At 41.7% G+C, this 27,912-nt stretch overlaps 2 protein-coding genes across 3 annotated transcripts in view; one reads left to right on the forward strand and one right to left on the reverse strand.

The window, feature by feature from the left end:
* Positions 1–27,912, reverse strand: part of fbxl3a (F-box and leucine-rich repeat protein 3a) — a 299,930-nt gene that overhangs the window by 260,132 nt on the left and 11,886 nt on the right. Inside the window, exons 4-5 of one of the 2 annotated variants that reach the window (XR_011474993.1) lie at positions 27,252–27,423; positions 23,032–24,503 (exon numbers count right to left, since the gene is read on the reverse strand). Coding sequence is in view for 1 of the 2 variants with exons in the window: in XM_023981762.2 (XP_023837530.1) it covers positions 23,863–24,503; positions 27,252–27,423 (813 nt within the window). In the remaining variant the exon portion in view is untranslated. Of the gene's footprint in view, positions 1–17,126; positions 24,504–27,251; positions 27,424–27,912 lie in introns of those variants that run through there. The other variant, XM_023981762.2, reaches the window with a different exon arrangement.
* cln5 (CLN5 intracellular trafficking protein) lies at positions 622–11,222 on the forward strand. The gene is made up of 4 exons (XM_023980830.3): positions 622–816; positions 1,086–1,260; positions 3,495–3,720; positions 4,400–11,222. The coding sequence occupies exons 1-4, from the start codon at positions 713–715 to the stop codon at positions 4,885–4,887; spliced, it is 993 nt and encodes a 330-aa protein (XP_023836598.1). The 5' UTR covers positions 622–712; the 3' UTR covers positions 4,888–11,222.

Genomic DNA, 27,912 nt, shown 5'->3' on the forward strand with positions numbered 1-27,912 from the left:
GTAATGTGTAGCATTGGGGTGTCATGTGTTAATTGTAGGGATGCTCATGGGGCTGGGGATCAGAAATGTCTGGTGCGAGAGAGGCAGGTTGAGGTTTCCAGGGTTAGAGTAGTGCAGAAGTTGTCATATTCTGAGGCAGTGAAGAAAGTAGAGGAAAATGGGTCATGGGGGAGGGATCCTGAGAGGAGTGGTGTGTATAGTAGAGTTGTACCAGTACAGAGGGATAGGCCAACAAGTGATATATGTTTCAGAAAGATTGGAATTTTTGCATTTATAGCAATGGTTGTCAACTGTTCTGCAGGGATGGAATGTAAGTCACAGACAATTGAGGTTGTGTTGGCACCTGCAGAGATGTATTTGGGTGTTCGAGACCTGACGTCAGAAGAGTTACAGGGTGTGTTAAGTAGTGCTGTCCCATCCTTTCAGGCTGTCTGCCTGAGGCAGGACTAAATAGATTTAAATAGTGGAGTAAGGTTGTGGGTTTTTAGTGAGTGTAGGGTTAGATGGTAGGGTATTTGTTCATTTAATAAATGTTTCATTATATATTTTTTCAAGCAAAGTATACTCCAGTCTAGTAGGTGGCGGCAATGCAACATTTATTGAATGCCAAACGCCGATAAACCTCATCGAAGAAGACGAAGAAGAAGCCCGCACCACGGAAGTACGCGGGAAATGTCTGCTTGTCTTCTGCGGTTAAAATAAGTGTCTTGAGATGAGACCAACGGTGGTTTTAACGTGTTCAGTCCTATTTTACTATCTGGAGATTGTACATTCCCGAGGTGTCCATGGAAAGCAAGAATGGCCGATTCCTTACAGGTAGTTATGGCAAATGTTCAATTCTAAGAGGTTAAATAAAGTAAGACGGCTGCTGCTATCCATGTTTAGCCAAAGTTGAGCTGTTTTCGACAACATGTCATGTGATACCTGTCTAGCTAAGAAAAAGTTTTTCAAGCCCTGTCAGTGTAGGTAGATTATTGTAACTAAAGGGGTTAGTTACAATAATCTTTGGTGTAGACCTATATTTTCTAAACATTAACTAGCTACCAATCCAACCCTCTGTCACAAACTGTAATTGACATTGACAGGCGATTTGATTATCGACCCGCTGCGGACTCGTACTGTGAAGCCATGTTCCCCTTCTGCCCCACCGGCGACAGGGATGGTCGGATCCCCTACATGAATAACTGGGATGTCATCTCGCTATTTCGAATGCAAGCTCCAGTGTGGGAGTTTAAATATGGATCATTGCTGGGGAAAATGGTAAGTAGTGTGTTTCGTTTTTTTGGGGAAGTTGCACAGCTGTCATTGTGTGTGTGTGTGTGTGTGTGTGTGTGTGTGTGTGTGTGTGTGTGTGTGACACACACCAGGGTTTCTGTTAGCTGGTAATAGACGCTTTAAAAAAAATAAATACAATTGGCATTGTCCGATTTGTTCAGGACAAAAAAAGAAAATGCTAAATAATGCTTTTTAGCATATTCATTGATACATAACAGTTGATGGAAATACACTTAACAAAAATATAAACTCAACATGTAAAGTGCTGGTCCCATGAGTTGAAATAAAAGATCACAGAAGGGTTCCATGTGCACAAGCTTATTTCTCATTTTGTGCACAAATTCATTTACATCCCTGTTAGTGAGCATTTCTCCTTAGCCAAGATAATCCCCTCACCTGACAGGTGTGGCATATCAATAAGATGATTAAACAGCATGATCATTACACAGGTGCACCTTGTGGTGGGGACAATAAAAGGCCACTAAAATGTCCAGTCTTGTCACACAACACAATGCCACAGATGTATAACGTTTGAGGGAGCGTTCATTTGGCATGTTGACTTCAGGAATGTCCACCAGCGCTGTTGCCAGAGAATTTAATGTTCATTTCTCTACCATAAGCCATCTCCGTTGTTTTAGAGAATTTGGCAGTCCAACCGGCCTTACAACCGCAGACAACGTGTCACCATGCCAGCTCAGGACCTCCACATTCGACTTCTTCACCTGACCAATAGAATAGGTAAACCTTTCTACTATGGGGGATAGTAGATTGACATAGGCTCATAGGCGGCATGTACATAAGGCTAGGGGAAGCTTTCCCTAAGTAAATTGCGAAAATTATAGCCTACTCCTGTCTATACAGAAATAAATGAAACCATTCAAAATAGGCTACTATTTTTTGAGGATTGATCATTAGCTTCCCTTAGCCTTAAAAGAATAAATTATAATTGTGGATTTAAAAAAAAATCGCATTGCCTTCAGTCGGAAGGAAAGGCAGCAATTGCGCATGGGCGGCAAATACAAGTTGTCGAGTTGCAACTGTCAGTGAAAAGTAGAGGCCCAGCCAGGCATATTGCAACACTTCTAATTTGTATCGCAGGAAAACATACAGTAGTTTGGAAAGCAAATGGTTATTACTGTAACGAGAAGACAATGAAAATACTCATGTCATTTTGTTATAAAAATGCAACCTATTTGAGCGAACAAAAGTAGGCCTATCTTATTGGCACCAGCGGAGAGCATTGGCCATAACCCCGGTGAGTGCACATATACACTTCATCATTGTTGGGTCAGTGCCGTTTAAGTTTGTTTTTGGACAACCATTTTCTTCTCCAGTTTAGTTGCATGTCATTCTATTTGTGTATCCCCTTCTTGTAGGCCTATTATATGGACGATGTCGTTTTTAAAGATCTTTTTGTCAGAGTAGGCTACCCTGTAATTTGTCCTATTAACAAAATATTCTGCAAATGTCTCCAGTCATATAAAGTGTAGTAGAGTTGTGTGTGTATATAAATGGGTTTTTCCTGTCCTCAGCCACCCAGGCCTCAGCCATGCATTGAATGGTCTTTTTTTGCAAACAGTGAGTGATTGTTAGGCTAAATTATGACTATCTACTCATCACATTACCAATAGTAGGCTATCTTGCATAACTCTGCAGATGCATGGAATGCTTTGTAAATGTGTATGTTTGTTGAAAATGTTCTTCCCCAAACTTGAAACTCACACACCGACTATGCATAGGCTCGTGATTTTTCTTTTCATTACTCATCTTGTTGGCTGACTTGATGTTCTGTTAAGATTATTTGACCTTTATTTAACTAGGCAAGTCAGTTATGAACAAATTCTTGTTTTCAATGACAGCCTACTGAGGAACAGTGGGTTAACTGCCTTGTTCAGGGGCAGAAAGACATATTTTTACGTTATCGAATCCCCGAGCTGACCTTGCAACCTTTCAGTTACTAGTCCAACGCCCTAACCACTAGGCTACCTGCCGCCCCAATTACCATCATCTAAATGTGATTTCTGTCATTCTGGGCACCGTTGGGTGGACGCCCTAATCAGGTTACACACCCAATGCATATGGGTCCAGTAAATTTCTCATGTCTGGTCAATTTAAATGTCTGCCACTACATTTTGTATAACAGAAACCCTAATGCGCACACACACAGATTCCTGGTGCATTACAAATCTCTGTAACTGATTTGATTCTCTCACTCCTAGCATATCATGCATGATGCCATTGGGTTCAGCAGTGCTGAAACGGGGAGAAACTACACCATGGAGTGGTATGAACTCTTCCAGCTGGGCAACTGCACCTTCCCTCACCTGAGACGTGAGACTAACAACCCCTTCTGGTGCAACCAGGGCGCTGCATGCTTCTTTGAGGGGATTGATGACGTCCACTGGTCTGAGAATGGCACCTTGGAGAAAGTGGGAGAGATCTCAGGTAACAAGACTGAGCAGGCCAAGGGCAATGTGAAATCTGGTAGTATTGTCTTTTAGATCTTTTGGCAGCCTGGTTGATCCATTAGGATCGGCAGGTAGCCTAGTGGTTAAAGAGCGGCTAGTAGCCTAATGGTTAAGAGCGTTGGACTTGTAACCGAAAGGTCGCTGGTTCTAATCGCCGAGTCGACTAGGTGAAAAATCTATCGATGTGCCCTGAGATTAACCCTAATTGCTATGTGAGTGTCTGCTAAATGTAAAAATGAGGATGTGGAGGGTGATGCACTTAACTTTGTTTAATAACTAGGCCTATCATCACTACTATGCTCTGCTGAAGACCAGACTGACGATAAAGTCAACAAATAACTCCTCAATGGGGTTGGAATGTTAGGTGTAACCATCACCATATTGATTCCTTTAGATCTGCAATCACTGAAGGGGTAGGGCTTGTGGTTGCATTCAGACTGAGCCAATCTCTTTAGAAATGTTTTTCTATAGTGAGCTTGTGGTTCAAAACACTCCTTTACAGGGCTTAATGAAAAACACTGGTGTGATACCTGTTGCCCATCGTGAACACATGGATTATAGGTGAATGCAGCATGATTAACTTATTGCGCATGTTAGAGTTTTGCAAACCCAAACTCCCCTCTGGTATGATAAATAACGATTACTGTCTCTCCTAGGTGGCCAGTTCAACGAGATGGCCTTGTGGGTCCAGGGCGACAACCAGACTGGGATTTATTATGAGACGTGGACGGTCCGCTCAGACCCCGGCCCCAACGCCACCGTGTGGTTTGACTCCTACGACTGCTCCCAGTTCGTCCATCGCACCTACAGGTATCTTACTCAGCAGGGAGCCAAGCTGTCCAGCCGATCCCAGACCAACTACACTAAGATCTACCTGTACAGTGGGGAGCCGACCTACTTGGGGGACGATGATTCTATCTTCCGGGAGCCTTCTGCGAAGACCCTGGCCGACGACATCCGCAAGTTCTATCACCCTTTCCGACCTCACCAGTCGTACATGGACTTTGTCCTCAGTCTCGCGGAGGCTTATCAGAAGGTGGTAGAGGAGAAGAGCTTCTACTTGTACTATAACTTTGAATATTGGCACTTACCCATGAAATCTCCGTATGTGCAGATCACGTACGAGGAAGTGCCTTTGCCGTAAGGCCACAATTCGTAATTGGTTTATCAGCCAAACGGCAGCCGAGCCACTTCTTTGCAATAAAGCTGAGGGATGGGGCTGGAATATGTTACCACTCAAAGTCAGATGGAGCTATGGATGGAAGGACTATTGTTAATTGAACTTGCCATTCATTGAACAGCAACTTAACTTTGTCACATGCGCCGAATACAACAACGGTAGACCTTGATGCTTACCTAGATGCTTACTTACAAGCCCTTAACCAACAGTGCAGTTCAAGAAAGACTTAAGAAAATATTCAGCAAATAAACTAAAGTAAAAAGTAACACAAAATAAAAATGAGGCTATATACAGGGGGTACCGGTACCGAGTCAATGTGCGGGGGTACACGTTAGTCAAGGTAATTTGTACATTGAGGTAGGGGTGAAGTGACTACGCATAGATAATAAACAGCGCGTAGCAGCAGTGTACATAACAAATGGAGGGGGGGGGGGGTCAATGTAAATAGTCCGGTGGCCATTTGATTAATTGTTCAGCAGTCTTATAGCTTGGGGGTAGAAGCTGTTAACCTCTTGGCGCACGGATCCCTTTAACGGGATCATTTTCGAAAAAAAAACGCTGAATTGCAGAGTGCCAAATAAATAAATAAAAATATATATATTTTTTTATTTTCATGAAATCACAAGTGAAATATACCAAAACACAGCTTAGCTTGTTGTTAATACACCTTTCGTGTCAGATTTTGAAAATATGCTTTACAGCGAAAGCAATCCAAGCGTTTGTGAGTTTATCGATCACTAGACAAAACATTACAAACACCTAGCAGCAATGTAGATTGGTCACGAAAGTCAGAAAAGCAATAAAATTAATCACTTACCTTTGATCTTCGGATGTTTGCACTCACAGGACTCCCAGTTACACAATAAATGTTCCTTTTTGTTCGATAAATATTATTTTTATATCCAAAAACCTCCATTTGGTTGGTGCGTTATGTTCAGAAATCAACAGGCTCGAGCAGTCATGAAGGGCAGACAAATTCCAAATAGTATCCGTAAAGTTCGTAGAAACAAGTCAAACGTTTTTTATAATCAATCGTCAGGTTGTTTTTAACAAATAATCGATAATATTTCAACCGGACGGTAAACTATTCAATAAAAGAGAAAGAAAATGTCGAGCTACAACTTTCGCGAGCATGAACTAATCGAAGGACAGTCAGCTATCCACTGACGCGTTTTGATAAGTCTCGCTCATTTTTCAGAATAAAAGCTTGAAACTATGTCTAAAGACTGTTCACACCCCTAGGAAGCCATAGGAAAAGGAATCTGTGGGACCTTTTTTTAGATAGACAGGTGTGTTACCTTACAAATCATGTCCAGGCAGTTGAATTTACCACAGGTAGACTCCAATCAAGTTGTAGAAACATCTCAAGGATGATCAATGGATGCACCGGAGCTCAATTTCGAGTCTCCTAGCAAAGGGTCTGAATACTTAAATAAGGTATTTGTTTTTTTATGTTTTTATTTATAATACATTTCTAATAACCTGTTTTTGCTTTGTCATTATGGGTTATTGTGTTTAGATTGAGGGGAAAAACAGTTATTTAATCAATTTCAGAACAAAGCTGTAACGGAACAAAATGTGGTAAAGTCAAAGGGTCTGAATACTTACAGTTGAAGTCGAAGTTTACATACACTTAGGTTGGAGTCATTAAAACTCGTTTTTCAACTACCGTACTCCACAAATTTCTTGATAACAAACTATAGTTTTGGGAAGTCCATTAGGACATCTATTTTGTGCATGACACAAGTCATTTTTCCAACAATTGTTTACAGACATATTATTTCACTATCACAATTCCAGTGGGTTAAAAGTTTACATACACTAAGTTGACTGTGCCTTTAAACAGCTTGGAAAATTCCAGAAAATGATGTCATGGCTTTAAGATTCTGATAGGCTAATTGACATAATTTGAGTCAATTGGAGGTGTACCTGTGGATATATTTCAAGGCCTACCTTCAAACTCAGTGCCTCTTTGCTTGACATCATGGGGAAATCAAGAAATCAGCCGAGACCTCCACAAGTCTGGATCATCCTTGGGAGCAATTTCCAAATGCCTGAAGGTACCACGTTCATCTGTACAAACAATAGTACGCAAGTATAACCACCATGGGGCCACGCAGCCGTCATACCGCTCATGAAGGAGACGTTCGGTCTCCTAGAGATTAACGTAATTTGGTGCGAAAAGTGCAAATCAATCCCAGAACAGCAAAGGACCTTGTGAAGATTCTGGAGGAAATGGGTACAAAAGTATCTATATCCACAATAAAACGAGTCCTATATCGACATAACCTGAAAGGCCGCTCAGCAAGGAAGAAGCCACTGCTCCAAAACCGCCATAAAAAAGCCAGACTACGGTTTGCAACTGCACATGGGGACAAAGATCATACTTTTTATAGAAATATCCTCTGGTCTGATGAAACAAAAATAGAACTGTTTGGCCATAATGACCATTGTTATGTTTGGAGGGAAAAGGGGGATGCTTGCAAGCTGAAGAACATCATCCCAACCGTGAAGCACGGGAGTGGCAGCATGTTGTGGGGGTGCTTTGCTGCAGGAGGGACTGGTGCACTTCACAAAATAGATGGCATTATGAGGCAGGAAAATGATGTGGATATATTGAAGCAACATCTCAAGACTTCAGTCAGGAAGTTAAAGCTTGGTTGTAAATGGGTCTTCCAAATGGACAATGGTCCCAAGCATACTTCCAAAGTTGTGGCAAAATGGCTTAAGGACAACAAAGTCAAGGCATTGGAGTGGCCATCACAAAGTCCTGACCTCAATCCTATAGAATATTTGTGGGCAGAACTGAAAAAGTGTGTTCGAGCAAGGAGGCCTACAAACCTGACTCAGTTACACCAGCTCTGTCAGGAGGATTGGGCCAAAATTCACCCAACTTATTGTGAGAAGCTTGTGGAAGGCTACCTGAAATGTTTGACCCAAGTTAAAAAATGTAAAGGCAATGCTACCAAATAGTAATTGAGAGTATGTAAACTTTTGACCCACTGGGAATGTGATGAAAGAAATAAAAGCTGAAATAAATCACTCTCTCTACTATTATTCTGACATTTCACATTCTTAAAATAAAGTGGTGATCCTAACTGACCTAAGACATGGCATTTTTACTAGGATTAAATGTCAGGAATTGTGAAAAACTGAGTTTAAATGTATTTGGCTAGGGTCATGTAAACTTCCAACTTCAACTGTATCAAAGGCACCTGTTCACCGTCTGCCCTGGCTTGTCTCCCCCGCACCCCCCCCCCCCCCCCTCTAGCGAGATTTCGCTCGCCTCCAGGTACTGTTGGGGCGAGTGACTCTGAACTTACAATGGCTAGCCGCATGTGAATATTTTTTTTCTTGTGCATTTTGCCATTTGCCTCGACTCCTGCATGCTTTGTTGACTCTGAACTTTCTTGTTTACCCTGACCGTGGGACACACTGTTTGTTCCCACACTCGGGACTCTGACTCTATTGGTTACACTGACTTTTGGCCCCACATCCTGTTCTAACCGGCATTGTATTTATGTTACCTGATAATTGCTGTATAATATGATCCTGTTGCCATCTAATGCACATTCAAATGTCATAAATCAACACTGCAGAGCTCTCCCTGTCCTCTACCGTGCCTTGATTGTATTACTGTTGATGATATCCGGAAATGTGCATGTACACCCTGGCCCATCTATTGTTGGTCGCCCCAATTCTGACTTGTGCTCTGATATGTTTCACTGATTTCTGCTCTCGTAAAAGCCTGGGTTTTCTGCATGTTAACACTAGAAGCTTATTACCTAAAATGGATGAATTGAAAGTGTGGGTTCACAGCTCCAATCATTACATTACTGAGATGTGGTTAAGAGAGTGTTTTGAATACTGATGTTAACCTTTTTCAGCAAGACAGATCTTCCAAAGGTGGGGGAGTGGCAATCTTTACCTAGGAACAACTTCAGTGTTCGGTTGGCTCCACCAAGTCTGTCCCCAAACAATTTGATTTGCTGGTTTTAAGCATTAAACTTTCAAATAGCTCACCGGCCTGTACCCTACCTGCCCTAAGCTCTCTCCTGGCTTCTTACACTAAGTCTGAATTTGTCCTGCTAAGTGACCTAAACTGGAACATGCTTAAACCACCTGACCAAGTCCTAAATCAATTGGACTCCCTAAATCTTTCTCAGTATATCACCGATCCCACAAGGTATAACTCCAAACACCCAGAAAAGGCTACTCCCTTTGACGTTATCCTCACAAATAATCCTGATAGGTATCAGTCTGATGTTTTCTGTAATGACCTTAGTGATCACTGTTTTACAGCCTGTGTTCGTAATGGCTTCTCAGTGAAACGTCTTGTTCTGATTTGTCATAAACTTTAAAGAGCAAGCCTTCCTCCATGACCTGGCCTCTGTAAATTGGTATAGCTTGATGTTGTTGTTACTGACAAGAAGCACATGGCTGAGCGCTTTAATCACCACTTCAACAAGTCAGGATTCTTGTTTGACTCCGCTAATCCTAACTAATTTCCTCATCTGCTACCCTTTCTAATGCGACTAGCCCCGATGCTCCTACAGCTTTTTCCCCCTGCCCCGCAACAAAGTTTCTCCCCGCAGGTGGTCACTGAGTCCGAGGTGCTAAAGGAGCTCTTGAAACTTAACCCCAAAAAACCATCTGGGTCAGATGGTTTACACCCTTCTTTAAGGTTGCTGCCCCTATAATCGCCACGCCTATCTCTGACCTTTTTTTAACCTGTCTCTCCTCTCTGGGGAGGTTCCCTTTGCTTGGAAGGCAGCCACAGTTAGTCCCTTATTCAAAGGGGGAGATCAAGCTGATCCTAACTGTTATAGGCTTATTTCTATTTTGCCCTGTTTATCAAAAGTGTTGGTGACCGGCAGTGTCAGCCACTGCCACTGCCTGTCACCAAGGGTGTACCCCAAGGCTCAATCCTAGGCCCCCACGCTCTTCTCAATTTACATCAACAACATAGCTCTCTCATCCATTTATATGCAGATGATACAGTCTTGCACTCAACTGGCCCCTCCCTGGATTTTGTGTTAAACGCAAAGCTTTCTTAGTATCCAACAAGCTTTCTCTGCCCTTGTTCTGAACACCTCTAAAACAAAGGTCAAAGGTCATGTGGTGTAAAAATAATGCCCCTCTTCCCACAGGTGTGATTACTACCTCTGAGGGTTTAGAGCTTGAGGTAGTCACCTCATAAAAGTACTTAGGAGTATGGTTAGATGGTACACTGTCCTTCTCTCTGCACATATCAAAGCTGCAGGCTAAAGTTGAATCTAGACTTGGTTTCCTCTATCGTAATTGCTCCTTTTTCACCCCAGCTGCCAAAGTAATTCTGATTCAGATGACCATCCTATCCATGCTAGATTACAGAGACGTAATTTATAGATCGGCTGTTAAGGGTGCTCTCGAGCGACTAGATGTTCTTTACCATTCGGCCATTAGATTTGCCACCAATGCTCCTTACAGGACACATCACTGCACTCTACTCCTCTGTAAACTGGTCATCTCTGTATACCTGTCGCAAGACCCACTGGTTGATGCTTATTTATAAAACCCTCTTAGGCCTCACTCCCCCCTATCTGAGATATCTACTGCAGCCCTCATCCTCCACACATTCTGTTAAAGGTCCCCAAAGAGCAGATACCTAGTCAGTTGTTCAACTGAATGCCTTCAACTGAAATGTGTCTTCCACATTTAACCCAACCCCTCAGAGGTCTGGGGAGCTACCGTAATTAACATGCATGGGGAACAGTGGGTTAATTGCCTTGCTCAGAGGCAGAACGCCAGATTTTTTTTTTACCTTGTCAGCTTGGGGATTTGATTTTGCAACCTTTCGGTCACTGTCCCAACGCTCTAACCACTAGGCTACTTGGACACATCCCTGGGTTGCTCGTCTTTTCAGTTCGCTGCAGCTAGCGACTGGAACGAGAGGCAACAAACTGGACAGTTTTATCTCAATCTCTTCATTCAAAGACTCAATCATGGACACTCTTCTTGACAGTTGTGGCTGCTTTGCATGATGTATTGTCTGTGCCCTGTTTTGTGTTGTCATGTGCTGTTGCCATGATGTGTTTTGTCCTATATTTTTAATCCCAGCCCCCATGCCCGCAGGAGGCCTTTTGGTAGGCTGTCATTCATTGTAAATAAGAATTTGTTCTTAACTGACTTGCCTAGTTAAAGTGTGTGTGTGTGTGTGTGTGTGTGTGAGAGAGAGAGAGAGACACACAAAATATAAATGCAATATGTTTAATGAGCTGAAATAAAACAAAATCCCAGAAATATCATATGCACAAAAAGCTTATTTCTCTTATTCTGTGCATCCTTGTTAGTGAGTGTTTTTTCCTTTGGCAAGATAATTCATCCAACCAAGCCATGAGGCATATCAAGAAGCTGATTTAAACTGCATGATCATTACACAGGTGCCTGGGACAAAGTGTGCGGTTTGGTCACACAACACAATTGCCATGTTGACTGCAGGAATATCCACCAGAGCTGTTGCCAGGAAATTCAATGTTAGTTTCACTGCCCTTGTTGTTTTAGAGAACTTGGCAGTATGTCCAGCAGGCTTCACAACCGCAGTCCTCGTAACCACGCCAGCCCAGGACCTCCACATCTGTGCTCATTGTCCTCACCAGGGTCTTGATATGCAGTTGGGCGTCGTAACCGACTTCAGCCCGCAAATGCTCACCTTAGATGGCCACTGGCATGCTGAAGAAGAGTGCACTTCACGGATGAATCCCAGTATTCTTGTTATTGGTATTTTATTAAGATCCCCATTAGATGTTGCAGCAGCTACTCTTCCTGGGGTCCACACAAAACATGAACCAGAATGACAATACAGAACATCAACTCAAGGACAGAACTACATAAATGTTTTAAAAAGGGACACGTAGCCTATTCATACACAAACTATTTAGGTGTGCTGTTTATTTGAGCAATAAGGGCTCTATATAATACTGTACTCTTCCTTGAATTTGGGGAATTTGAAAAGACCCCTGGTGGTGTGTGTGTCAGCTGACAATGCAAACAATTTGGGATTTTCAACACACATGTTTCTTATAAAAAGAAGTGATGCAGTCAGTCTCTCCTCAACTCTTAGCCAAGAGAGACTGGCATGCATGGTATTTATATCAGCCCTCTGATTGCAATTAAGATCAAAACGTGCCGCTCTGTTCTGGGCCAGCTGCAGCTTAACTAGGTCTTCCCTTGCAACACTGGACAATAATCAAGATTAGACAAAACTAGAGCCTGCAAAACTTGATTTTTTGGAGTGTGGTGTCAAAAAAGCAGAGCATCTCTTTATTACGGCCAGACCTCTCCCCATCTTTACAACCATTGAATCTATATGTTTTGACCATGACCGTTTACAACCTTACGTAACGCCAAGTAATTTTGTCTCAACTTGTTCAACAGCCACACCATTCATTACCAGACTCAGCTGAGGTCTAGAACTTAAGGGATGATTTGTACCAAATACAATGCTCTTAGTTTTAGAACCGTTCAGGACCAGTTTATTACTGGCCACCCATTCTAAAACAGACTGCAATTCTTTGTTAAGGGTTTCGGTGACTTCATTAGCTGTGGTTGTTGATGCGTATATGGTTGACTCATCAGCAAACATGGACACACATACTTTATTTAATGCCAGTGGCAGGTCATTGGTAAAAAGAGTAGAGGCCTAGAAAGCTGCCCTGCGGTACACCACACTTAACATGTTTAACATTACATTTACATTTAAGTCATTTAGCAGACGCTCTTATCCAGAGCGACTTACAAATTGGTGCATTCACCTTATGATATCCAGTGGAACAGCCACTTTACAATAGTGCATCTAACTCTTAAGGGGGAGGGGGGGGTTAGAAGGATTACTTTATCCTATCCTAGGTATTCCTTAAAGAGAAGCTTCCATTAAAGAAACCCCTTTGAGTTCTATTAGATAGATACAGTTGAAGTCGAAAGTTTACATACACCTTAGCCAAATACATTTAAACTGTTTTTCACAATTCCTGATTTAATGCTCATAAAAATTCCCTGTCTTAGGTCAGTTAGGATCACCACTTTATTTTAAGAATGTGAAATGTCAGAATAATAGTAGAGAGAATTATGTATTTCAGATTTTATTTCTTTCATCACATTCCCAGTGGGTCAGAAGTTTATATACACTCAATTACTATTTGGTAGCTGTAATATTCATATGTGTAAACATACTGAATTGTAATTGGATGCATTTTACCGCCATATCATACTGTGCTATGATTGGTTAAGACCACCCAAATGGTTAGGTCATGGTCAGTTTGATCCTGGTTGGCGATACGTGAACATGCCAGTTATAGCTAGCTAATAAAGAGCTACGTTGAGAAATATCCTGTAGTACTGCATTTTATTATTTTGTACAAAGTGTGTAAAACAAGACAGTAGCATTGCCTTAAATTTTTTAAACTTGGGTCAAACTTTTCGGGTAGCCTTCCACAAGCTTCCCACAATAAGCTGGGTGAATTTTGGCCCATTCTTCCTGACAGAGCTGTTGTAACTGAGTCAGGTTTGTAGGGCTCCTTGCTCGCACACGCTTTTTCAGTTCTGCCCACAAATATTCTATAGGATTGAGGTCAGGGCTTTGTGATGGCCACTCCAATACCTTGACTTTGTTGTCCTTAAGCCATTTTGCCACAACTTTGGAAGTATGCTTGGGGGTCATTGACCATTTGGAAGACCCATTTACGACCAAGCTTTAACTTCCTGACTGATGTCTTGAGTTGTTGCTTCAATATATCCACGTAATTTTCCTGCCTCATGATGCCATCTATTTTGTGAAGTGCACCAGTCCCTCCTGCAGCAAAGCACCCCACAACATGATGCTGCCACCACCGTGCTTCACGGTTGGGATGGTGTTCTTCAGCTTGCAAGCATCCCCCTTTTCCCTCCAAACATAACGATGGTCATTATGGCCAAACAGTTATATTTTTTGTTTAATCAGACCAGAGGACATTTCTCCAAAAAGTACAATCTTTGTCCCCATGTGCAGTTGTAGACATGTGGTCTACAATTTTTTTCTGAGGTCTTGGCTGATTTCTTTTGATTTCCCCATGATGTCAAGCAAAGAGGAACTGAGTTTGAAGGTAGGCCTTGAAATACATCCACAGGTACACCTCCAATTGACTCAAATTATGTCAATTAGCCTATCAGAAGCTTCTAAAGCCATGACGGAATTTTCCAAGCTGTTTAAAGGCACAGTCAACTTAGTGTATGTAAACTTCTGACCCACTGGAATTGTGATACAGTGAATTATAAGTGAAATAATCTATCTGTAAACAATTGTTGGAAAAATTACTTGTTTCATGCACAAAGTAAATGTCCTATCCGACTTGCCAAAACCTATAGTTTGTTAACGAGAAATTTGTGGAGTGGTTGAAACACTTATGTTGGAGTCATTAAAACGAGTTTATGTAAACTTCCGACTTTAACTGTATACACCTGTCAGCAACGGGTGTGGCTGAAATAGACATCCACTAATTTGAATGGGTGTCCACATACTTTTGTGGGGGTAAACCATGGCCGAATGTTGACACATCGCAACATCTGGATCTGGCTAACCAGCGCCATGGTATGGGGTAAACTGTTGCTAGCATAGCTAAATACCTTGATTAGAAGCCTTTTGTGCCGTTTTGGTTGCTCTGATTAAATAAAACTAAACATCAGTCAATGTGTTACAATTTCTGTTCGTTTTAGTTACACTTACGTTGGAGTCATTAAAACTCGTTCATGTTAACTTCCGACTTCAAATGTAGCCCTGAATCCACGATATGGCAGTGGTTGAAAAGCCATAACACACGTTTTCTCAACAGGTTACGGTCAATAATATCAAAATCTGCACTGAAATCTAACAGTATAGCTCGCACCATCTTATCAATTTCTTTCATCCAATCATCAGTCGTTTGTGTCAGTGCAGTACATGTTGAGTATGACAGCTTGTTTGGCGTCGTGTGGGCGAGCGGTTTGCTGATGTCAACCTTGTGAACAGAGTGCCCCATGGTGGGGTTATGGTATGGGCAAGCATGAGCTACAGGCAATGAACACAATTGCATTTTATCAATGGAAATTTGAATGCACAGAGATACCGTGATGAGATACTGAAGCCCATTGTCGTGCCATTCATCCGCCGACATCACCTCATGTTTCAGCATGATTTACATTTTTTACATTTGTCATTTAGCAGACGCTCTTATCCAGAGCGACTTACAGTAGAGTGCATACATTTTATTACTTTTTATTATTATTATTATTATTATTTTTTTACATACTGAGACAAGGATATCGCTACCGGCCAAACCCTCCCTAACCCGGACGACGCTATGCCAATTGTGCGTCGCCCCACGGACCTCCCGGTTGCGGCCGGCTGCGACAGAGCCTGGGCGCGAACCCAGAGACGCTGGTGGCGCAGCTAGCACTGCGATGCAGTGCCCTAGACCACTGCGCCACCCGGGAGGTGGCCATGCATGATAATGCATGGCCCCATGTCGCAAGGATCTGAACACAATTCTTGGAAACTGAAAATGTCCCAGTTCTTCCATGGCCTGCATTCTTTCCATTGAACATGTTTGAGATGATCTGGATTGGCGTGTACGACAGCCTGTTCCAGTTCCCGCCAATATCCAGCAACTTTGCACAGCCATTATAGAGGATTGGGAACACAGGACAGTCAACAGCCTGATCAACTCTATGCGAAGGAGATGTGCTGCATGAGGCAAATGGTCACACCAGATACTGACTTGGTTTCTGATCTACACCACTTTTAAAAGGTATCTGTGACCAACAGATGCATATCTGTTTTCCCAATCATGTAAAATCCATAGATTAGTGCCTAATTTATTTCAATTGGCTGATTTCCTTATGAACTGTGACTCAGGAAAATCTTTTAAATTGTTGCATTTATTTTTGTTCAGTGTATATACTGTCAGTTTTCGGTACACCACCTTGCTCATGAAAACCAATCGCTCCTACAGACAGTCACGTGACCGTGGCTTGCTATATAAAAGTAAGCAGACAGGCACTGAGGCATTCAGTTACTGTTCGATTGAATGTTAGAATGGGCAAAACAAGTCACCTAAGCAACTTTGAGTGTGGTATGACCGTCAGTGTCAGGCGTGCCGGATCCAGTATTTCAGAAACGGCTTCCATTCTAGCCTTTTTCCAATCTGCAGCAACTGTGATGCCATCGCRTSAGCATGGACCAACATCTCTGTGGAATATTTCCGACACCTTGTAGAATGCCACGAATAATTCAGGGTGTTCTARAGGCAAATGGGGTTCYGACCCGGTACTAGATGGGTGTACCTAATAAAAACTGTGTGTATATATACTAAATGTATATATGTCCGCGATGAGTGTAAATCACGCTGGGAGCCACTTGCTGATTTGACAGCTCCAACCCAGTTACACCTCTGACATTGCCTAAATACAAATAATGAAGCAGTTGTCAGTTATTGTTTAAGKCGGATCGGATTGAATCGAGCCCTTAGCGGTCTGAAAAATATCTTCGTATTCCTATGCAACTGCAGTATTATACGAAAAGCATTCCCTAAAAATGCTTTTGTAATTCTACCTATGAAATGCTGTCTTAATATATAAAATAAGACTGACTACTTCATTTTTTTTTTACCTAGCTAACTTTGTTCACACTATGTTTGCAGTATTTGATGTAGTAATACACTGATGGCATGAGTGCATTTTAACAGACGAAGGCAAGAAGCCATGTACATTCATTATTATTATTTTTTTCAAGATCACATTTCCAAATATTTCGATTTTTATTTCCAGACAAGTGAAATGGTAGATGCATGCCAAATGTGAATTGAATTTCAGCAATCAAGAATAGGAGAGGAAGGAAGCCAATTCAGAGAGATCTACCCAGACCAACAAAAAAAAGAAAGTATTTACAGAAGAGAATGTCAGCAACTGTTACTTGTATCCAATGTACAATAGTATATTGTATACAAGAAACGCAGTGACATTTTTCTTCTGTAAATACTTTTTTAACCTGAAGATATGTAGCTATAGACCCATTAACGATGCTGCTAATCAACATTATCGCCTTCAATGATCTAAGAAGCCAATGCTAGTAATGTGCATTGTGCCATATTAGTTTCTCCTCAACCTGTACTAGAACATATTACAGTTACTTCCTACACAAACAATACAATGCATTTTAGTTGATGTCGTTTATTGTATGGTTAGACAAAGGTTCTAGAGCACTTGTATGGAAAAGAAGTCTATACACACAGAGTAATGAGTTTCAGGATTTTAGGAATGAAGCACTTTATCTACACTGAACAAAATTATAAACGCAACATGTATATAMAAATATAAACGCAAGTGTTGGTCCCATGTTTCTTGAGCTGAAACAAAAAAAATCCCAKAAAATGTTCCATACTCACAAAAAGCTTTTCTCTCAAATGTGTTTACATCCTGTTAGTGAGCATTTCTCCTTTGCCAAGATAATCCATCCACCTGACAGGTGTGGCATATCAAAAAGCTGATTAAGCTGATTAACAGCTGATCATTACACAGGTGCACTGTATGCTGTGGACATAAAGGGCCACTCTAAAATGTGCAGTTTTGTCACACAACAATGCCACAGATGTCTCAAATTGAGGGAGTGTGCAATTGGCATGCTGACTAGGAATGTCCACCAGAGCTGTTGCTAGATAATTTCATGTTCATTTCAATATCATAAGCCGCCTACAACGTTGTTTTAGAGAATTTGGCAGTACGTCCAACTGGCCTCAMAACCGCWGCCCACATGTAACCACCCCTGCCCAGTCATGTGAAATCCATAGATTTAGGGCCTAATGAACTTATTTCAATTGACTGATTTCCTTAAATGAACTGTAACTCAGTAAAATCTTTGAAAATGTTGCATGTTGCGTTTATATTTTTGATCAGTATACTTCCCAGAGTCAAGATGAACTTGCAGATACCATATGTGTCACTGCAGAAGTTTGCTAGTGGGGAAGTTAATGAATGGCTTCATTGCCAAGATCCCAAAGTATCCCTTTAAAATCATGACTGGTGCTACCAGACCCTTCTGAGAGAGGCAGACAAATTTACACCAAAACCCTTTGATGCTCCGCATTCAACGAACTCTGCTAACTGTACACATTGAGGGATGCTTTCTCAGACAGAGATTAAAACTAGTCATGGACTACAAAGCGTGCAAAAAAAAAAAATCTGCTTAATCTGTGCCTGTAAAACTGACCCATAATATAGAACAAACCATTTAATAAATTACATGGAATCCATCTAGCAAAGGATAACTCTCGTACTCTCRCATATACAGTTAGAAGTTTACATACACCTTAGCCAAATACATTTAAACTCAGTTTTTCACAATTCCTGACATTTAATCCGAGTAAAAATCCCCTGTCTTAGGTCAGTTAGGATCACCACTTTATTTTAAGAATGTGAAATGTCAGAATAATAGTACAGAATTATTTAATTCAGCTTGTATTTCTTTCATCACATTCCCAGTGGGTCAGAAGTGTACATACACTCAATTAGTATTTGGTAGCATTGACTTTGTTGTCCTTAAGCCATTTTTGCCACAACTTTGGAAGTATGCTTAGGGTCATTGTCCATTTGGAAGACCCATTTACGACCAAGCCTTAAACTTCCTGACTGATGTCTTGAGATGTTGCTTCAATATATCCACATAATTTTCCTGCCTCATGATGCCATCTATTTTGTGAAGTGCACCAGTCCCTCCTGCAGCAAAGCACCCCCACAACATGATGCTGCCACCCCCGTGCTTCACGGTTGGTATGGTGTTCTTCGGCTTGAAAGCATCCCCCTTTTTCCTCCAAACATAATGGTCATTATGGCCAAACAGTTCTATTTTTGTTTCATCAGACCAGAGGACAATTCTCCAAAAAGTACAATCTTTGTCCCMATGTGCAGTTAGCCTATCAGAAGCTTCTAAAGCCATGACAGCATTTTCTGGAATTTTCCAAGCTGTTTAAAGGCTCAGTCAACTTAGTGTATGTAAACTTCTGACCCACTGGAATTGTGATACAGTTAATTATAAGTGAAATAATCTGTCTGTAAACAATTGTTGGAAAAATTACTTGTGTCATGTACAAAGTAGATGTCCTAACAGACTTCCCAAAACTATAGTTTGTTAACAAGAAATGTGTGGTTGTTGAAAAACGAGTTTTAATGACTCCAACCTGAGTGTATGTAAACTTCTGACTTCAACTGTACAATACATGATCCATTGGTTATTAAGGAAACTATAAAACCCTGACAGAGGGTGCAAGAGAAATAAGTACTATATTCATATCAAACACACAGCATTTTATATACAGACACATTGGGACTTCCTTATCTCATACCGAATAGTAAACAGTCAATAATGGTACTGAATTGCGTATACTGTCCTGTTTAAGGTTATGTCATAAAAACGTCTCTCTCCTCTCGGTATGACGCAACCACTCACGCTAGACATAGCAAGTTACGTGAATTGAGGGACAGGCATCCATAACAGAAAGCCAAGGCTTAAAATCTAGGACAAATAGCAGAAAATACAAATTAAATCATTAATCCACGCTTGTGCGATCACATTCAAAAACGAAATGTGCACCTGAATCACTTACGTAGACTAACTCTGGCTAGCGACATCAAAACAGATGGATCACCAGACCACGGTGCTCTCAATCTGCCCAATATTCACCCTCTTATCTCCAAACTCCTCTAACAAAGTTATTTTATTTGTCCAATATATAAATATTCATATTTACACATTTATTTTTGGATATATGTCATGTTATCTTTTGAAACTATATTTATTTCCCATGTATTGCTTGATAAAATTGTAAATGGTAGGTACATATCACACCAGAACCCTAAACCTCAAATTTGGGGTGGAAAAAAATGCTTTGCGCTCTGTACGGTCCAAATGAGAAAATGTTAGCAAAAGGAGACATTCCATGATGAACTTGTGTAATGGCAACACGTTTTGTTTTCTGTATGAAAATAAATTACTTATGTTGGGGCATGGTGACAAAACCCCCAAAATAGTCTAACAACTGATATTTAGGAAATCAACAGGCTTCATTCTTCCAACCAGTCACTTTCTCCCAACTAGTAGGCCTACTCTTTATAATTTTGGTATACATTTAAGGTGCTTACAACCATAACTAACCCCAGAAACCATTTCTAAACTGAAATTAAGGATTTGTGAATCTGACAGGGATACATACAGTGGGGAGAACAAGTATTTGATACACTGCCGATTTTGCAGGTTTTCCTACTTACAATGCATGTAGAGGTCTGTAATTTTTTATCATAGGTACACTTCAACTGTGAGAGACGGAATCTAAAACAAACATCCAGAAAATCACATTGTATCATTTTTAAGWAATTAATTAGCATTTTATTGCATGACATAAGTATTTGATCACCTACCAACCAGTAATTTTCTGGATTTTTGTTTTAGATTCCATCTCTCACAGTTGAAGTGTCTACCCAGTGGCTACCCAGGAAACAGCCAGTAACTAAGTTCACTGGACCAGAAGACATGCCTAGTCTGGCACTAGCTAGTTAATTTGCTGCATTCAAGAACCTGATTTCACCCTTGATGTTCTAGATTAGAATACTCCCAAGGAAATTCCATTCTGGGAAACCGGTCAGGATCGACAACTGAGAATATATCTAAAGTTACCAGTCCATATAGGTGCATCATGAATGAGTACAAGTAGCTTCACATCCCCGATTGCCCTTAGTGTGAAATGTCTGATATAATTTTAGATTCAGATTATTTTGAATCACCCTTTCATCTGTTAAATACACAAACAATTGTGGCAACTGAAATGACTCAAACACCAACTATTTGTTGCAAAAAGTGCAGAGTTCCTGTCCAATTCTTAGCCTTGCATCTTTTAGCTTATTCTGTTGTAGTGTCGGGTAGCATACCTCACAACATGAGGCTTCCAGTCCTCTCTCCACCTTTTAATGGTCTTTGTATTGATTGTCCAATGGGCGTATAAGGAGTGTCTGAGCCACGAGCTGAGGACCAATGGAATCAGATACCCTCCCTCTCACAAAGTTTGTGTCATCACCCCCTTCGTTTGAGGAAGACTGATAAAAAAATTATGAAAATGTGTAAATGGTAAAATACCTTACACATTTAGTAGTGACAGCATTTCCAAAATGTAAGTTTTTCACGAGATTGTATTTAGAAATTTGTGAAAGGCAAACTGACAGCCGCAACCAACCATAGACATATAATCCATAGATGGCTGTTCCCATTCAAGTCAAGACTGGAAACCATTGCTCATGTACCCATGAGTTTAACAGTCAAATTGCCAGGGTTAGAGGTTCAAAAAACTCTTCTATGTATTATATGTCTATGGCCACAATGCAACAAGCTGTTCCACAGATAGAAGGAGCGATAGGAGTGGGGAAAGAGATGCTCGTACAGTGATAAGCACACCAAAGACGGCACTTCTAAAAGCCTATTTCATACCATAGCCTGCTGAATTTCCCAGATTAACTTTTCTTTCATTTTGATTTCGGCACAAATGAAAATGTGGCACTGACTCACCCATGGATGGACGTTTCAGCATTGTCTCAATGAAGAGTTTGACTAACCATGGGCAGTTACAAGCCTGCTAGAGTTAGCGGCAGGTGGACAAGCAATATCCACCATCGTAGTATGGATGAAGCCTGACCTGGAATGTGAAGCTAACTGAAGCTGGTTAGCTTTATAAAAGCCTGAGTAGATCTATACTGAACAAAAATATAAAACGCAACATGTAAAGTGTTGGTCTTATGTTTCATGAGCTGAAATAAAAGATCCCATAAATGTTCCATACGCACAAGCTTATTTCCCTCAAATTTTGTGCCTAAATTTATTTAGATCCCCATTAGTGAGCATTTCTCCTTTGTCAAAATAATCCATCCACCTGACAGGTGTGGCATATCAAGTAGCTGWTTAAACAGCATGATCATTACACGGGTGCACCTTGTGCTGGGGACAATAAAAGGCCACGTTGTCACACAACGCCACAGATGTCTCAAGTTGAGGGAGCGTGTTTGCAAGCCTCAATCCCACATGTGTGCTGCCCGCTCATTCTGATTGGGTGGGCCTAGGAGGGCATAGGCCCACCCAATCAGAATGAGCGGGCAGCACACATGGCTGCACTCCTGCCCAGTCATGTGAAATCCATAGATTAGGGCCTAATTTATTTATTTTAATGATTATATGACTGGTAACTCAGTAAAATTGTTTAAATTGTTACATTTACATTTACATTACATTTAAGTCATTTAGCAGACGCTCTTATCCAGAGCGACTTACAAATTGGTGCATTCACCTTATGATATCCAGTGGAACAACCACTTTACAATAGTGCATCTAACTCTTTTAAGGGGGGGGGGTTTAGAAGGTTGTTGCATGTTGTTTATATTTTTGTTCAGTATAGCTGGCCTCATAGTACACCACTCAGGATAATTGGGGCTACCTCTTCTTAAGAAGGTGTGCTGCAGTGCTGTGTACTGGTGGTTGTTTTGTGTGGGCGGCAGGGGCTACAACCCTGGTCAAAATAGGGTTGGTGTTTTCTAACAGATGYGCTATATCAATAAAATCAGCCATAGCATAACTGTCTGTACCATGAGTTAACCAAAAAACTCCCTGTGTCCCTGACCAGTGTAGCCTCTTACGTCTGGGGAGGGGTGTGCTCCTCTACCACAAAGCCATACAGTACAGAGTTTGGAAAACTAGACTCCATGTTGACGCAAAAMATCCCATAACAAGAACTTAATACATTTCATGGATGTGATCAATAGAAAATCTGGAAATTCAGTTTTGTCTGAACTCTCGGGGACAGGTCAGTTTTAAATATACTGAACAWACATAAATGCAACAATTTCAAAGATTATACTGAGTTACAGTTCATATAAGGAAATATGTCMATTTAAATAAATYCATTAAGCCCCAATCTATGGATTTCACATGACTGGGAATACAGATATGAATCTGTTGGTCACAGATACATGGGGGGRAAAAAAGCCATGGAAAAACTGGGAAGTTTTCAGCTTCCAGGAATTGTGTACTGACATGGGGTTGTGCATTATCATGCCTCAGGATCCCGTCACGATATTTTTGTGCTTAAAAATKTCCATTGATAAAATGAAATTGTGTTTGTTGTCCGTAGCGTATGCCTGCCCATACCATTACCCCACAGCTTCCAYGGGGCACTCTGTTCACAACGTTGAAATCTCTAAACTGCTCGCCCACACGACACCATACACGTGCTCTGCGGTTGCGAGGCCGGTTGAGCATACTGCTAAATTCTCTAAAACCACATTGGAGGCAGTWTACGGTAGAGAAATAAACATAAAATTCTCTGACATCTGTGGCATTGTGTACTGTGACAAGACTGCACATTTTAGAGAGTGGCCTTTTGTCCCCAGCACAAGGTGCACCTGTGTAATGACCATGCTGTTTAATAAACTTCTTGATATGCCACACCTATCAGGTGGATGGATTATCTTGGCAAATGAGAAATGCTCACTAACAGGGATCTACACAAATTTGTACACAAAATTTGAGAAAAATAAGCTTTTTGTACATTTGGAACATTTCTGGGATCTTTTATTTCGGCTCATGAAACATTGGAACAACACTTTACATGTTGTGTTTATATTGTTGTTCAGTGTATATGAATGGAGTATACAGTGAGAAAAGTAGGAATTACTGATTAATCAGGAAAAATCTCATCCCTGAAAAATTCGCATTTTAAGTAGAACACGATTATCTTCGGTTGTTCCTTCGCAGCCAACATGGACTCCACGGATGCTTCGAACAGAGTTTCAAGGTGGGAAGAAAAGAGAAAAGTATGTCAAACTCTGTGTACAGTAAATCCACAGCCCCCTTCAACGGCTCTACCAGGTGGGCATCATGTCGGGGAACCAGACACGGCCGAGGTGCTTTGACACCTCCCAGTGGATTTCGTCCAGGTTGTACTTATGGTCGGAAATCAGCACCTCCTCCATGATGGACAGCTGGGACAACCTCCGACCGCACAGCTTCACGAATTCCACGAACGCGCTGCACGACACCTCACACTCCCCAAGGCCAATGGCCGACAGCTGGGTGCAGCGCTTGGCGATGCGGATTAGCTCCTCGTCCAGCGGCCGCAGYCCGTTGGCGCACACCACCAACTCCACCAACCGGGGGCAGTGGAGCCCCACGCGGCCCAGCACATCCTTACTGACTGAGCGACCAAAGTAGAGGTGGGTGACGGGGACCTCCTCCCTGAAGAAGGGGCCGAACTCGTCCTCGTAGAGGAAGAAGTACATGACCAGGTTGAACTTGGGCGAGTGGCGCAGCATAGCGTCCCAGCTGGACTTCTTGATGGTGTGGAAGTGCTGCCCGGAGTTCTCGCTGACCACATCAATGCGGAGATGCTCCAGGTGCACGTGTTTCTCAGAGGAGAGGGCTAATAAGAGCTCGTCACTCAGCAGGTGGTAGTTCAGCGCCAGCTCCCTCAGGCCATGGCACTGGTCCGCCACACACAGGATACCTGCACACACAGAAAACTTTGCTTTAGAAATATGGTCCTGTTATTACTCCAATTATAACATATGTCCCTATTAATTTGAATTAGTTTAAAATGGTGTAACACTAGAAGAGCCGAGAGAGTCATTTTGACTGCATATGACAGTAATTGAAATCTCTGCAATTTTTACATCATGCCCCCCCTCAGTCCTTGACTTTTCCTAAAKAAGTCTATTTAAAGCCATTTMTGTATGGACCTTGCTTTGTGCACGGGGGCATTGTCATGCTGAAACAAGAAAGGGCTTTCCCCAAACTGTTGCCACAAAGTTAGAAGCACAGAATCGTCTAGAATGTCATTGTATGCTGTAGCGTTAAGATTTCCCTTCACTGGAACTAAGGGGCCTAGCCCGAACCATGAAAAACAGCCCCAGGCCATTATTCCTCCTCCACCAAACTTCGCATTGGGGCAGATTGTGTTCTCCAGGCATCTGCCAAACCCAGATTTGTACGTCGGACTGCCAGATGGTGAAGCGTGAGTCATCACTTCAAGAGAACGCGTTTCCACTGCTCCAGAGTCCAATGGCCGTGAGCTTTACGCCACTCCAGCCGACGCTTGGCGTTGCACATGGTGATCTTAGGCTTGTGTGAGGCTGCTCGGCTATGGGAACCCATTTCATGAAACTCCCGACAAACAGTTATTATGCTGACGTTGCTTCCAGAGGCAGTTTGGAACTCGGTATTGACTGTTGCAACAGACGACAGACGATTTTTTACACGCTACGCGCTTCAGTACTCAGCGGTCCAGTTCTGTGCGCTTGTGGCGCCTACCACTTCACAGCTGAGCCATTGTTGCTCGTAGACGTTTCCACTTCACAATAACAGCTCTAGCAGAGCATACATTTGACGAACTGACTGACATCCTATGACGCTGCCATGTTGAAAGTCACTGAGCTCTACAGTAAGGCCATTCTACTGCCAATGTTTGTCTAAGGAGATTGCATGGCGGTGTGGTCGATTTTACAATAATTCAGCAACAGGTGTGGCTGAAATAGCAAAATTCACACATTTGAAGGCGTGTCCACATACTTTTGTATATATGATCACACCTGTAATTGATCATTTGTTGTATTACTTTTGAGGCACAGCTGAGTGAACATAATTTGCCTTCTTTTTTATTTTACTGGACTGATGGCCTGCATCTGATGGTCATTTTGAGGGGAGGGAGTAATCAGCAGTGAGGCTGCCTCTACTAACTCACCGTCCCCTCCGCTCTCCCTCCCTCCATTGACAAAAAGGGGACACTGTCTTCCAGCTGATGGCAAAACTCAAGTCGCACTGCATTATTTATGCCTCATGCACCAATTAATGTTCATCCGATGTCCAGATAAAGTGAAATATTACTCAAAATAAAAAATATTAAAAAAAGAGACAAGCTTATAATAATAAYGCAAGCTTATCGAAACACTTTGCTATACTCATTCATTGCAGCTGYAGTGTTGGTTGTAGCACATTTTATGGCTTATAAACATGTTGACAGTGCTGAATAACAAACATGAAATGACTCAWAAACAGCAGTGCTTTGGTTTTAAAAGTTTTGAAATCTCACAGTATCAACTTTGCTGTGCACTCAAGGCTTCTTTTTATGGTCTATGGCTGGAGGAAACTGTGCAGACACGGTGATCTGAGCTATTTGATTGGCCAGCGGTAGTCCTGTAGGTGCACTTGATTTGCTCTCTGGGCCTGCCGGGTAGGCAGAGTTCTACCTTCAGACACATGAAATGGTTCAAAACACTTTGCCTTCCCGACACTACGGTTGCTGAATCAAGTGCACCTACCGCCAACAGCATGAAACAAATAAAACAAAAAATAGAAACTCCAAGGCTTAATCATTGGGTTTTTTACAGAAATGTTTGGTGATTGACGAGGAATGCTTTGGAGATCGACCAGTCGACCAATGGGTTGGCGACCACTGCTATAGAGGCTTCTTTTTTCTTTGTTACCAGCTATGAAACAAAACGGCAGAAATACTTTGAAAACAGCTACTGCAGCATTTATTTTGCTATAAATGTGATCACACTTGACTATTTTTTTTCACAAATGCAAGTGAAATGCTCGGACTGTGGAGCCCTGACCACCTGCCAAGGTGGCTGGTGAAATAGACATCTTACCCGCCAATGCCAAAATATTCCCGCATTTGGCACGTGGCTGGTGTTCATTTCAGGCCCTGCTAATGAATGCATTTGTTTTCCATGATTGTATTAGGTATTTCTGTTTTGAATTTCTTATTTGAGGTGTGTATTTTTGTAATTACAGGTCTCATCTGTAAAAGAGGCCGTGGCCTCAGCATTGGGAGGTCATACCAAGGATCATTTAGCTATTTGATTTGGAATTTTAGGACCCCTTAAGGTATCAAACAAATTAATTTAAAAAATGCGTTGATGAAACACTTAATTTACTTGGCCTTATTACAATTAGCCCATAGAAATGCATTGAATAACAGCTTCATATATGGATAAACATAGTCCAAAACATTTCTAAAGGAAGTCTGTTCTGAAGTGTCTATCCTATATCGGAGAAATATAAGATAGATTTACCCCTCCTTTTAGCCAYTAAACTGTCTCCATATATACTTCCATTCATTTTTTAAACAGAGTTGGCACTTATTTGAGTGCCTAATCAGGAGTCGACTGTATGGCGTGGCTCAGGGACCATTCAATGGAATAATCCATTCTAGGGCTCATTCAATGACCATAAACTCAGACAAGCACCCTACCTGCGGGGGAGACATGAGGGCAGCTGCTCATCTTCAACATCCTCAGCGTGTCGCTGTTGTTGGCCACCAGGACCTTCAGGGACGGGTCRTCCACCGGTGTGTCGTCGATCTTCAGAGATGACAGGGACTTGGAGTTGACAAACACCACCGTCAGGGCCGAGATGAAATGAGACTAAAGGAGGAAAACAAATCAGTCAACAKGTAAATAAAATGGATGATTGCAGGTGTAAGGGTATGACAAAGACCCAAAATCATCAAAACATTGCACTAAATTCCAGAACATCGATACACAGTGGACTGTTTAATGGAATTGCCTTGAAAGAATGAATGGAGAATGTGTTCAKGTTGAACTGGCTGCCCACCGCTCCACTGTGTAATTACAGGCTCAGTGTAAACGGTGGAATTTTGACTTTAAAAAAAACGGGAGCCAAAAGCTAATGGACAATCAAATCCTAGTTATAGAATTGTATTCACAATCGAGATTACACATTAGAATGCCAACCATTGTCATGGAACATTAGGTACCAACATGGAGGACAGTTTCCTTAAATATACAGTGCATTCAGAAAATATTCAGACCCCCTTGACTTTTTCCACATTTTGTTGCAGCCTTATTCTAAATTGGATTAAATTGCCCCCCCCCCCATCAATCTACACAAAA

Source organism: Salvelinus sp. IW2-2015, linkage group LG36 (genome assembly GCF_002910315.2).
Source record: "Salvelinus sp. IW2-2015 linkage group LG36, ASM291031v2, whole genome shotgun sequence".
Classification (NCBI taxonomy): domain Eukaryota; kingdom Metazoa; phylum Chordata; class Actinopteri; order Salmoniformes; family Salmonidae; genus Salvelinus; species Salvelinus sp. IW2-2015.